The sequence below is a fragment of the Typopeltis vanoorti genome, chromosome 4 (genome assembly GCF_054136105.1).
Source record: "Typopeltis vanoorti isolate ZY-2024b chromosome 4, IOZ_Tvanoo_1.0, whole genome shotgun sequence".
In the NCBI taxonomy this organism is placed as follows: domain Eukaryota; kingdom Metazoa; phylum Arthropoda; class Arachnida; order Uropygi; family Thelyphonidae; genus Typopeltis; species Typopeltis vanoorti.
In genome coordinates, this window is record NC_143552.1 from 43,828,872 (window position 1) to 43,842,644 (window position 13,773).

General features: G+C 36.3%; 1 protein-coding gene across 1 annotated transcript in view; it reads left to right on the top strand.

The window, feature by feature from the left end:
• LOC150107266 (endoplasmic reticulum-Golgi intermediate compartment protein 1-like) overlaps nucleotides 1-13,773 on the top strand; it is a 152,423-nt gene that overhangs the window by 110,836 nt on the left and 27,814 nt on the right. Inside the window, exon 8 of the mRNA XM_090391118.1 lies at nucleotides 10,647-10,769. Within this exon, the coding sequence (XP_090247244.1) occupies nucleotides 10,647-10,769 (123 nt within the window). The remainder of the gene's footprint in view (nucleotides 1-10,646; nucleotides 10,770-13,773) is intronic.

Consider the following 13,773-nt stretch of genomic DNA (forward strand, 5'->3'; position numbering starts at 1 on the left):
TTGGCGGCAGTTTACTGCATTGGTGGAACCGTGCTCCAGGAAATTGATGAGGCACGAGATTTAGGAGTGTTGGTGGATAAGGAATTGAAATTTAGGGGACACATTGCAAAAGTGGCCAAATCAGCTCATCAAATCACTTGGTTGCTGAAGAATACGTTGACAAGCAGGTTATTGTTCCTCTGTATCGAGCCTTGATAAGACCCCATCTCGACTACTGTGCTCAGATTTGGTCACCTAGGTTTCTTCTTGATGGGGAGGTGGTGGAGAGGATCCAGAGGTGAGTGACCAAGATGATAGCAGGTCTGTGGAATGAACCGTATGAGAACAGGTTGAGGATCTGTGGGTTGCAAAAATTGGTTGATAGGCGGAGGAGGGGAGATATGATTGAGACATTCAAATTACTGAAGGGTTTCTATAAAATTAATTCAGAAGATATTTTTGAGAACAGGGCTGGTTGTGGGAGGACTAGGGGACATCCATGGAAAATGGGCAAAAGTGTGGTTAGTAAAGGTGTTAGAGCTGGGTTCTTTACTTTTAGAGTAGTGAATGAGTGGAATGCACTCCCTGAGTCTGTGGTGGATGCTGTGACAGTGAATGAGTTTAAGGCGAGGTATGATAGATACTGTATGAATGTCGAATAGTTGTGATGAATATGATTTGGGGCCTCCCTCGATGAGTCTGACTCTCTGGAGTTGCCCGTAATAATAATAGTAATAATAGTAAAGCTGGAAGATGATTTTTATCATCTAATGTAAAGACCATCATTCTCCTTATTGGAAGACTCAAGTTGTGAGGGAGGTCTGGAAAGTTCTGATAAACACCTAAAACAAAAATGATATTAAAGCAACTGATATAACCACAAGAAAGAACATACTAGTAGCAGAGTTGTGAAGGTAACTTATGTTCTTATATCAGTTGCTTTAATATCATTTTTGTTCTAGAACAAAATGTGTTCTAGGTGTTTCCAACCCCCCCCTGTAATATTTTGTTATTTATCTTGTATCCAGCTGTATCTTACTATAATGTCTTTTCAAATCCTCTTCAAGAGATGTTGCATTGGTTATTTCTATAACTGAATATTTCTCTTCAGATCAATTATATTGTCATTATAACAGAATCCTATGGCAAAAATCCAATTCAAGAACTCAATAACACTGAATATTTTTTATCTGCATAATTTTTCTTAATTCATCCATTTTACTCCCACTGTATTTATCCTCCTAAATTCAGGAAAACACTTTGACATTACCATTAGCCATTGAACCCATTGCACTACTGATTTTGTTCCTCTTCATTATTCATGCTACAGTATGCTAGTCTGTTTCCTTAGTTTGTTTCTTGTTATGTAATTCCACACATCTCTGGTTTGTGGAGAAGCCTTTATCTGCTTAGCCATGCCATTCATCATAATTGTCCTCATGTTTGTGCTGTCATACTTAGGAAACATAGCTCTTCCCCTTACAAGCTGTCTCCCAACAACAATCATATTCCATGCTTCCTCTCTCAACACTCCCTTGCAAATCATTTGTTTTAACCAACACAGTCAGTTCTTCATTTTTTCTCTCTCTCTCTCTCTTGCCCTATGCTTCATTCACCTTTTTTGTTGTTTTTTTTTCTCTCAAACATTCAACATCTGTTCTGTTTGAACTTCCTTCACTATAGGTGGACAAGGCGCACACAACACCATTGTACATTTCAACCTTTATTGTGATCTGTAGGGTTTTTCATCCCAAGGATAGTAATCCCTGTATATATATTGCTTCATACATATGGTAAAAGTTAATTAAAAAAAAAAAGACCTGAAAATTATTCTGTGGCATCCTAACTTTGTAAGTGAATTGGCTGATCATGTCAGGCATTAGGAGAAGAGCTTTGTTGCTGTAAAAACTTTACTTCGGGAAGGAATTGTTATAAGGATGTTAAGTCATGAAGCATCTTCCTTTTAATTAAAAGCAAATCCCAGCCTGCTTCCTGTCACATCAGCATTTGCTCACCATATTCTTGGACTTAGCAAAACATTTGATAGATTACAACATGATAAATTGGTGTACAAGATGCAGAGAATGGGAATAGATAGTATTAGAAGGATTAGATGGATCGGAGATTGGTTCTCTGAACAATACCAGCATTCATTCAGAACCCTGTTCAGAACTTTGTCAGCAACTTGTGTATGATGGAGCCATGTCTCGGAACCAGTAGCATGCCTCAGGGTTCTGTTCTTGGGTCCCTGTTGTTTAACTTGTTTGTTAATGATATTTCATGTGGATTGACTGGGGATCTTCAAATGTTTGCTGCTGATGCAACTTTAGGTAGAATTATCAGGAGTAGTGCTGATGTTAATTCTCTACAGCAAGATTTGAATAGACTTTTAGCTTGGACAAATGGGTGGGGGTTGCAGTATTAATGTCAATAATGCAAGGTGTTACACATTGGGATAGATAGATAGAGAGAGATATAAGGCTACGTACTATATTGGTGGAGCTGCACTTCAGGAAGTGGATGAGATTTGGGATCTTGGAGTGATGGTAGACAGTCAATCAAAGTTCCGAGGGCACATTGCACATTTTTGCAAAGAATGCACATCATATAGCTGCTAAATACATTTATTTATTTATTCGTATGGAGTTTCCTCCCTATTTCTCCCTCGTCCCTACTGGGGCGATTGAGCCCCCCCCCCCCACCCTCATAGGGGGTTAAGTATTTATGACTGTAGATCCATGTGTGTTCACAGGGCCGGTTTGCCTGCTTGCGGGATGAAAACCCCCAGATAAACTGGTGGAAAAAACCCTGCTGTCCATGCCCAAGACCGGCTAACTTGGCTATGGCTGAGGAAGATCCTTAAGCTCCTCACGTCGTCGATGGGAATCAAACCTAGGGCACTCCCCTTACTTCCCCTAACCGTGCAGATGTACATTGACATGGAGGAATAAGGAAGTGGTGGTGCCTCTATATAAAGCATTGGTCAGACAACGTATGGACCCTCTCTAGCGTTTCCACATTGTGATGTGGAAACACTAGAGAGGGTCCAAAGTGATATCAGGATTAAGGAGTGTTATTTGAGAGAATGTGAATTGCAGGGTTGGTGGATAGAAGGAAAAGAAGAGATATGATAGAGACCTTCAAATTAGTTAAGGGATTTTATCAAATTAATACAAAAGAAATTATAAAAAATTATAAGAAGAAATTATAAGAAGTCATCCCCGGAAGTTGTATAAAGATGTGAAAAAAGGGTTCTCAATGCCACTGTGGTTCTCAACCAAACTGACTATACAGGTAAGCTTAATGCTTTATTGTTAGATTGGGCTACCTACCTCGCTATTGAGTATAATCCCACCAGCTTAGAACACTCCAAAGACTCCTTAAGAAGGTCACTTCTTGGCCTGTGGAAGTTATCAACAAACTAAAACCTTTTAACTCTAGACCCCCCCCCCCCCCGAATATATGGACTTCCAAAAATACATAAACAAAATGTGTGCCATTATGTCGTGGCATTGATTCCCCCACATACAAATTAGCCAAAGCACTCACACACTATACTGGCAACACACCATCACATACAAAAAAACTCACTCCACTTCAAAACCAGTATAGAAAACCTCTCACTCCAACATACTGACATAATGGTCAGTTTTGATTCTCCTCCCTATTCACAAATGTCCCACTCAAGGAAACCTTAGAGCTCATTCAAGCCAAATTTCCTCCCAATATCTCAGCCCTATTTCAGTTCACAATGAACTTAGGCTATTTCATTTGGCAAGAAAAATTCTACAAACAGATACAGGAAACAGCCATGGGTTCACCACTCTCCCCACCCCTGGCCAACTTTTTTATGGAGACTTTTGAAGAGAAAGCCTTAAACTCAGCCCCACAAAAACCCATATTTGGCTTCGCTACATTGATGATGTGTTCGTTATTTGGCCACATGGCTCAGATATACTCCACTCCTTCTTAACACACTTAAACAACCAACACCCCAGAATCCAGTTCACCTTGGAAAAAAGAGGAAAACAACAGTCTCCCTTTCGTAGACACTAATCACTCGCTAGCCTGATGGATCCTTGGCTTTTTGGTTTGCAGAAAACCCACCCATACAGGCAGATACATTTACTAGCAATTCCCCCCCCTCACAACAATATGGGGTTATAAAAACAATATATAACGGGGCAAAATTAATCTGTTCAGATGACAATGTCCTAACCACTGAACTAAACCACATCCTTAACAATGGCTACAACCCACAAAAAATATTAAAACCAGTTAATCACAACCCCCTCCCCTTTCATAACAAAGATCACACTAAATCCATCACCAGTCCCTATATCCAGGGCACCTCTGAAAAGTTAACCAAAATCTTAAAAAAAAAATGACCTGACTTCTTGTTACAAACCATATAAGAAATTGGCATCCCCTATTCGCTCCACCAAAGACCAACCACTTCCCCTAAACCCAGGGACGGTCCGAGAGTATCTGATGCCTCGAGGCCAAGGATGTTCAACCCGTCGATCGCAGAGCAATTTTTGGTCGATCTCTTGTGTATTCCTCCTTACTTACAAATTTAATTAAAACTGAAAACATAATATTTTATTTATCATTATTTTGTATTATTTTTAATTCGCTTTAAGTGTATTGCTATTGTTTATTTATTTTTCATTAAAATTGTCAAATCAGTAATTTTCTTATAAAGTAAATGAATTAATTTGGATTAGTGGAAGTCAAACACCGAGCCGAGTGAATACGATTATAAGCAAAGTGTAAAAACTCGATTGTAGCTTAAATATTAAATATTCAAAAGCACATTATATCGCTTTTTTACTTAGGTTAAGTCCCATGTGAATATTGTAAAAAAATAAACTTTATTTTCTCGGTATAGTTTGTATTAGATATTTTTGTAAATAACTCTTTTGAAGCTAACTATATACTGTATATACTGCTTTAATAAGAATATGTTAGAGTGTTAAAAACAAAGGCAGTGTTTTTGTCACCGAAGCTGTACATGGTGGCATTAGAAAGATTGTTATTGAAACATATGTATGAGAAAGCCTTGCAGGCTCTAAGTGTAAACATCTCCGAAGTCAGTTAGAAAGAGTTCAAACAACTTTCCGATGGTCGGCAACTTACAATCAAAAGAAAGCAGAGGAGAACAAAAGGCGTGCCGAACTTGAAACTCAAGATGAAAGACTCATACCGAGTCTTTTATTTTGAGTCTTGAGTCCAGAGTCGCCGTCAGAAAGAGAGACTGCCCAGATCAATGTTGCTTGAGAGAGGAGTTTCCTGCTTCCAGAAAGGAGCATCTTGGTTCGAGACGTTGCTAGAGAGAGAGAGAGACTACTTCTAGGTTGCAGACAAGGTTTCAAATTGCCAAAAGGAAGAGTTCCAATTGCCAGAGAAAAGTTTCCAGACCAGGTTAATGTCAGACATTCACCAGTTTGTTGCGTTTTCATTACAATTTGATGAATCAAACAACTTCACTGATATTGCTCAGTTAATGGTATTTATTCGCATGGTATTTAATGATTATTCAAGTAAAGAAGAACTATTGAAAATTATATGTTTATTGGGGAGGACTAGGGGAGAAGACATTTTTTTGGCATTTGATGAATTTGTGAAACAACACAAACTTCCACTTTTTAAACTTGTGTCTATTACTACTGATGCTGCTCCTGCAATGATAGGTAATAAATCAGGCTTCATTTCATTATGTAAAAACGATGACAAATATCCATATTTTTTAATGTAACACTGTATTATTCACCAACAAGTACTGTGTAGTAAAAGATTAAACACAAAAGATGTTTTGGATATTACATTTAAAATTGTAAATTCTGTTCGAGGAAAAGCCCTGCAACAGCAGTTATTTAAATTACAGGCAGATGATGATAGGGAACTTCTGTTGTAAAGTAATGTTTGCTGGCTCAGCAGAAGTCAATTTTTAGAAAGATTTCTTGTATTAATTAATGATATAAAAAATTTTCTTGATGAAAAAGGAGATATTTATCCACAATTGTGTGATAAAAGATGGTTGTTACACTTATCATTTTTAGCAGATTTCTGTACGAAATTAAGTTTAAATTTAGAATTACAAGGTAGAGATAAAAATTTAATTGACATGTTAAGTTCAATAAAAACTTTTCAACAATACTTACCTTTATTAAAGAAATATATAAATGACCAAGAATTTAGACATCTCCCATATTTATTAAAATTTTTTGAACAAAATCAAGAAATGCTTCGCTATGATTTAAAAGAATTTATTCATGAAATAGAATTAATTGAGGAAGAAATAAATTCAAGATTTAAAGATTTTAATAAATCTGAAATGATTGTATCTTTTATCAATAATCCATTTCAAGAAAACTTGAACATCACAGAAATTTCAAATAAAATTAGTGGGCTGTTTGATATAAGCCAGGCTGAAGTAGAACTTGAGATAATAAACATTCAGAATAGTTTACATTTAAAATCAGTAAACAATGAAGTCATTCGGAAGTATGCACATGAAAAATTCCCAATATTAACTGATATTGCGCAAAGAATTCTGTCGTGTTTCGGATCGACATACTTGTCAGAATCCGCTTTTTCAAATATGACCGTCATAAAAAATCAATTAAGAAACCAAATTACAAATGATCGTTTGGATAATTGTCTGCGATTGTCCACTTCTTCATATCAACTTGACTATGAAAATATTGCGAGGTCCAAACAATGCCAAATTTCACATTAACGTTTTTTTTTTTTTTTTTTTTTTAATCAACCAGCATTTCCTGTAACTTGTGAGTTTGTAATCAATCTGTTGTTTTTTCTAACTTTGGTTTTCCAAAATAGAGAAATAAATATTTTATTCCAATATATTTGTTTTTTTTTTGTTGTATTAAAATAATTAAAAGTGCTAAATAAATTTTTAAATACACAAAGTTTTTAGTTGTTTATTTGTGCGTAATCAGATATCAGGTTGGGGGAACATGATCTATATAAGAGAGTAGATTGCTGAATAATTTATATATAAGAGAGTAGATTGCCGAAGATCACCGAATAACTTTTTATAGAAAAGTAGTTCGCGTACTAAAAAAGGTTGAACACCACTGCCCTAGGCAAAGAAAATTTAGGCATCCTTATACATTGTCTTTATATATTTTTTCCCCGAACTATGTAGCAAAATCTGGTGCCCCAAAGCTTAGCACACTCCTAGGCAGTTGCCTAGTTCGCCTAATGATAAAACCAGCCCTGCCTAAACCTACCTGGGGTATACCAGGTCCCTTGCAGCTGTAAACTGTCCTACTTTGACCAAACAGGCAGGACAGCAAATGTCAGGATTTTTGAACACAAAGACTACATCTGGTTTCACCAATACAGTCACTCTGGGCTTGCCGACCCTGCTCTGGATACCACCACAGAATACGTTGGAAGAAAGCCACGTTACTACACTGCAGCAAATTTAAATATGAAAGATTGTTCAGAATCAGCCTCAGCTCTTTCCAAACCTCAACAAATTTGGGTGCATGAGACTGCCCCAAATTTGGGAAGCTTGCATCTTGAGAACTTCAGCCCAACAGCTAAGACAACCTAATATAGCCTGCTTTTGGGGGGGGGGGGGGGACCTTTAGGACTAGGAACAACAGTAGGTTTTCTCTCTTCTGCCTCATTTGCTTTTTGTAGTGCCTGCTTGCACATGTCATAGTTGTATGTTCCCATGAAGATGGCAATGTGACATTGCCGAAATATAGGAGGTATTTATTAAAGTTTCTTTTAATTAATATTCCAGTATATGTTATAAATTCCTTAAATAATTTAATAGTCATAAAACAGGACTTCCCTTCACAAATCCATGCTGACCATCATAAAGGATGCTATGTCCATCAACCCAATCCTGTATTTTTTTAACCAATCTCTCCAACATCTTGACTATAACTGGATTATTAGAAACTTCTGTTGCAGAACTAGTGCTTGTGGAGTCATACTGTTTTGCCTTCTTTCCACTGCTTAGGAACTTTACCCACTGCAAGACTTTCATTAAATAACTTGGTAAAGAGCATAGCTGTCTGTGGTACACATTCATTAGGAATTTGTGGTGATATATCATCCATTCCCACAGCCTTATTAGCATCTAACCCAATCAATACCTGATACACCTCTGATTCTTTCTTTCACTTCCAATTCTCGTAATACTTGCATCTCTTCTACATATTGCACCACATCACTTACACCAGTATGATATATGCTGATAAAGTGCTCGTTCAATAACTCCACTATATCCTTTGCAACTGTTATTCTGCTGCCGTGACTATTCACCTGTATCAACCTGCCATAATTCTTCTTTCTCTTACTCGCATATAACAGAAAAATTCCCTTGAGTTAACTGACCAGTGAATCTCCTCTGATAGTGCATTTATTCTTTCTTTACCATACTTGTCACCTTTCTAGCCTGCACTTTATACTCTTCATGGATCCAATGACCACTAGCTGTCTTGTGCTTCCTCATAGCCTTTTCTTTTCTAGCACAGCTTGCTTGATTTCACTGTTCATCCATTTCACTCCTGTTCTATTTACTCAGTTAACCCTTGGTATATGGTTACACATTACTTTTGTCAGATACTACCTTGTGAGTTTCCATGCATTGTCAACATCCTTTTTGCTCAGTTCATCTACCCAATGTACTGAGGCCAACTGACTACAGAGCTTCCAATAATTACCTGCTTTATACTTTCGCATATATCCATTTTTGGTTGTAACCTTTCTTTTCACCACTTCACGAACAAGTCCCTCATGATCATTCTCAGTAACCAGTGGCAGTGTCAACACCTCATTAACAACTGCATCTTGTGATGTTATCACCAAATCCAAGAGATTAAAATCTCTAACTGCTTCAGTCATGTGCTGCTTAAGAAATTTATCTTTCAGAAATTCAACAAACTCACAACTCACTCTCCTTATTCCCATACACTATCTCCTTCCATTCTATATTTCTGTAATTAAAGTCTCCCATCAGGATCATCTTCCTACCCAACTAATTTGCCTAAACATTTCATAATCAGTATTCTCTGCATATCCTTCTATATAACAGCATCCTATCAGATATACTAGCCTGTTAATTTCAACTTCGCACCACACAGATTCAAAATCTGTGCATGTACTATCAACTTCCACACTTTGTGGTCACAATTCCTCTGCAATCATTAACAGCACTCCCCCCCCCCTCTTTCCACATTTCTATCCTTCCAGAAAATTATATAACTTTCTATTTCTATCCCTGACATCACAACCTCCTCAGACAACCAAGTTTTACTTATTCCAATTATATTTGGACATATGACTCGACCAATGCAACAAACTCAGCTCTCTTGTTTCGAATACTCCTTACGTTTGTGTTAGAACATAACAATTCATTGTGTCTCTGAGGTCATTCTACCAGCACCAACATTCTCTATTCTAGCTGCTATACCACCCCTCTCTCTTCGGTCTCTCCACTTCCGTTTCATTTCCCTGATCCTGACTCTGATTTCCATTCCTGTCTGTCTCATCCTCACCTTTATGCATTCCATCATCTTGTGCTGCTGCAACCACATCTTCAACCTGATATCCATCCTGTCATATAATCCACTTAGTTGTGCTATCCTGCTTCACAAGTAGACTTTGATCATTTACTACATTAACTTCTTAACTCAGTGCCTTCTCAGAAAACAATAGCCTTTCTAAATGCCCAACACTAAACCCATTCAAATGCAATCCATCAAATTTAAACCATTCCAACTTTCCTTCAAATTCGCTCCACAGCTTTACAAATTGTGAACCACCCTCCCCTTTGTCTCACACAACTCAGCCATCTTACTATTCATTATCTGCTCTCTTTCTCAGTCCACTCTTGTCATATCTAGGCAACTTCCTCAAGTTGCTATCAACATTCTTTTTTTTCCCAATTAAGTTATTTGTGCTCACAACTACCATTAATTTTGATGCCTGACTTTCCTTTTCTGCAACACATCAGTTATTTGCTTCATTGTTCCACCAGGAAAGCATGTTTTGTGCAATTTATTAGTCATCACACATCTAATGATTGAATCCTCATGCAATGATGTACGACTATCCTTTGATTCTTTCTTCTTATTACTAACTTCCTCCTCTTCATTCTCACCAGCAATCTCATCTTTAGATGTTTAATATCCTCTTCCAGATGTTTCATTTTGCTTTTCATTTTTACTAACTCTTGTTTAAACTCTTTCTTTGGTTCTGATTCTTGCTCCCATTTCTAATCGCTCTAATCTCTCAAGACACTTTTCACATATGATAATACTTTCCTTTTTCTTGTTTTTTTTCCTTTTACCAAACATTCCACAAATCTTTCACATTTTTCGATGCATGCATATAGCAATGTTTGCAACACAATAATAATAATATAGTCAGTCTCTACCCTGCTGGCTTTCTAAATCAGAATTCTTGTCAAAACATGTTAAACTGACTTCCACTTAAATGTATAGAACTCGACATTTTGCATAACAAAAGAAATTTTTTTAAAACAAAATTTGTTCTGTGAATGAATTTGTCTTAATCTTTGCAAATATAAAGTTTCAATGACCAAACTTAAGCAACTTAATGCAACCATCCTAAAGAAATGTTTATTAAATTAATATCCTTAAATTATCATTTTGTTTCAGAGTTCAGTAACCTTTAGCCATACTGGTCGTATTATGCCAGCTATATGGTTTCGCTATGATCTCACTCCCATTACTGTCAAGTATACTGAAAAGCGCCAACCTGTGTATAGTTTTTTGACAACAGTAAGTATTGTTCATAAGAAAAATTACATAATTGTGTAATTTAAAATACTATATTATGCCATCAAATTCAAAAATGTTCTTATTTAGAATGTTCTGGAATAAAAGACTGAATATTATTAAGAGAGACCTCCTGAGATTCAGTGACTCATAGAGGGAGGCTACATACTACATGCACCAGTTATCGTACATATTCTTGAATTCATTCAATACTGCTTGCACACATGACAGTCCATTCCAATCATGCACCATCCTGTGATAGAAAAATATGACCCTCACCCTCCTTTCTAGCAGCATTCCTTCTCAGCTTCCAAGGATGCTCTCTTGTCCTTTCCCCACCCTCCATAAAATGAAAGATTCCATCAACTGAAATTCTGTATAACCCTTTCAGAAGTTTGTAAGTTTCAATCATATCACCCTCTTTCTCCTCTTTGCTAGTGTCTGCAGTCTACAAATTCACAATCTGTCTTCATAATCAGTATTCCACAATCCTGATATAATTTTTAACACTCCTTTTCACTCTGTCCAGTATATCAGAATCACGACAGAAACCAGGAGACCAGACCTGCACACAGTAGTCCAAGTGAGGTCTTATCAAGGCCTTGTAAAGAGGCAAAATGACATCGTTATCTTATCATGTAATTGCAACGCTGATAGCTCATTTCAGCACTGCAGTTATCTTTTGAGTTGTATTTGCAATCTTTGCTACATGGCCCCTGAACTTCAACTTGTTATTTACTACCACTCCAAGATCCCTAGCCTCACTGGTTTCTTTAATCATAATCCTACCAATATAATATGACATTGGATATCTAATCACACCAAAATGCATGCCTTTGCATTTACTGACATTGAACTGACATCCATTTTTCCATCCCCACAATTCCCGCCTATTCAAATCATTCTGCAAGTACTGCATATTAGCAGCACTCCTGATTACCCTACCTATCTTTACGTTATCAGCCAATAGTTGTATGTTGCCTATCAAATCCTTCCCAATATCATTAATGTATTAATTGAATAACAGTGGACCAAGGACTGATCCTTGTGGTTCACCACTAGTTACTTTAAATCTTACAGACTCACATCCCCTGCATACTACTTTTTTGATATGTCAGTTAGCCATTCTCTTATTCACACTAATATTTTATAATCCAAATCCATATGCAACAGTCTTCCATGCTGTATTCTGTCAAAAACTTTAGCAAAATCCAAAATTATCCTGGTGTATCCATTCCACTTATCTAGTTTGATGGCAACATTATTATAGAATGTAAACAATTTGCTAAAACATGACTTCCCTTAGTAAACCCATGCTGTTCTTTGCAAAGTAGAGAATCGCTATCGACTGATTTTTGAATGTGAGGCCTAACCAATTTTTCCAAAATCTTCACCACCACTCCTGACATAACACCCTTTCCTTTTACACATAGCATAAGAATTGTTTTACACAATAATTATAAGATTATTTACTGAAATAAAGAGCCTAAGGGCTTCATTTTGGCAATGCAAAATTATATAAGTAAAGTGGATATTAAATCCAGCATTATTTCAAAGCCGAATTTAGAAACTGTGAAAGTTTCTAAATTCTAAAAGTTGCCTTAGTGCAGACTAATAGAAGACATGGGCACCACCCAAGCATCTATATATTTCCTTTTATTAGTCCATTTTGATAAGGTTTCAGTGGACTGATATCTGTTTCGAAGTGGTTGGTTCTCATCAAGAAATACATTTCTCTGACATTTCAAGTTCCTTAGTACTGAACAGGAGTCTTTGTTCTCTTAAGGTTTCTGTCTGGTATCTGAAGAGAACCAACCAGTTCAAAACAGCTGTCAGACCAGTGAAACCTTATCAAACTGAACTAATAAAAGATGAATATATAGATGTTTTTGGTGGTGCCTATGTCTTATATTAGTCCGCGCTAAGGCAGCTCGTGAATGCTGAGGATTGTATTCCTGTAAACTCTCTAGTCAACTTACTTTACGAAACTTTCATAGTTTCTACATTCAACTTTGAAATAATGCTGGATTTAATATCCACTTATATAATAATAAGATTAATTTTACAAAATACATAATTAGGTTCATAATTAAAATCAGATCTGTGGACTGGTTGCTTGATGGTGATAGATTGCACTAAACTTTTAAAAGTTTTTGAGCAGTTAAAAGCAGAATTCTTCTGCTTTTAACTGCTATTCCAGATCATGACTGGAAGTCAAGAAATGGAACGTATGGAGAAACATACTTGAAAAGTTTGTTCATTTTCCACTTTTTTAATTTTTATAGATAGAGCATAAAAATTTAAATAACTTAACTATTTAAATACATAGTTATTTACTATTAACTATTAATATAACTATTAAAAATACATTACATAACTATTTAAATACAACATTAGCACAACCTTCAAACCCCTGTCAAAATTAAGAAATTTACTTGGCTCCTCCAAAGATCCTCTTCCATACATTTCCCACCCAGGGGTTTACAAAATTCGATGTACCTGTAACCTACCCTACATAGGGGAAACAGGATGCACCATTCCAGTCAGAAAAGATGAACACAAACGCCACATTAAATACCTCCACTTTGGTAAAACAGGCCCATCAGACCACACATTCCAAACATGCCACAGAATTAACTGGAAAAGCACTAAGTCCCTGCACTGCACCAAAAGTAATAGAACAACAGCCTTACCTGCAAAAAATAATAATAATAATAATAAATAAAATAACATAAAAAAATGAAAAACAAATCACCCAAACACGTCTTATGGTTTGCATTATGAATATATCTAGAGCATTTCAAAAGTAATGCCTCTATTGTTGTAGCTTCAAAAGAGATATCAATGAAATAAAGAACATTAGATAGAGCTCTTTACTTTATTTTCATACCCATTTTCTCAAGATAATCTTCCTTCTTTGAATACATTTTCTCCATTGGGTAAGTTTTTCATTGCCACTGCATAACTCTTGAAGTTGTTTTTCAGGACTCTTTCCTTCTGGTTATTT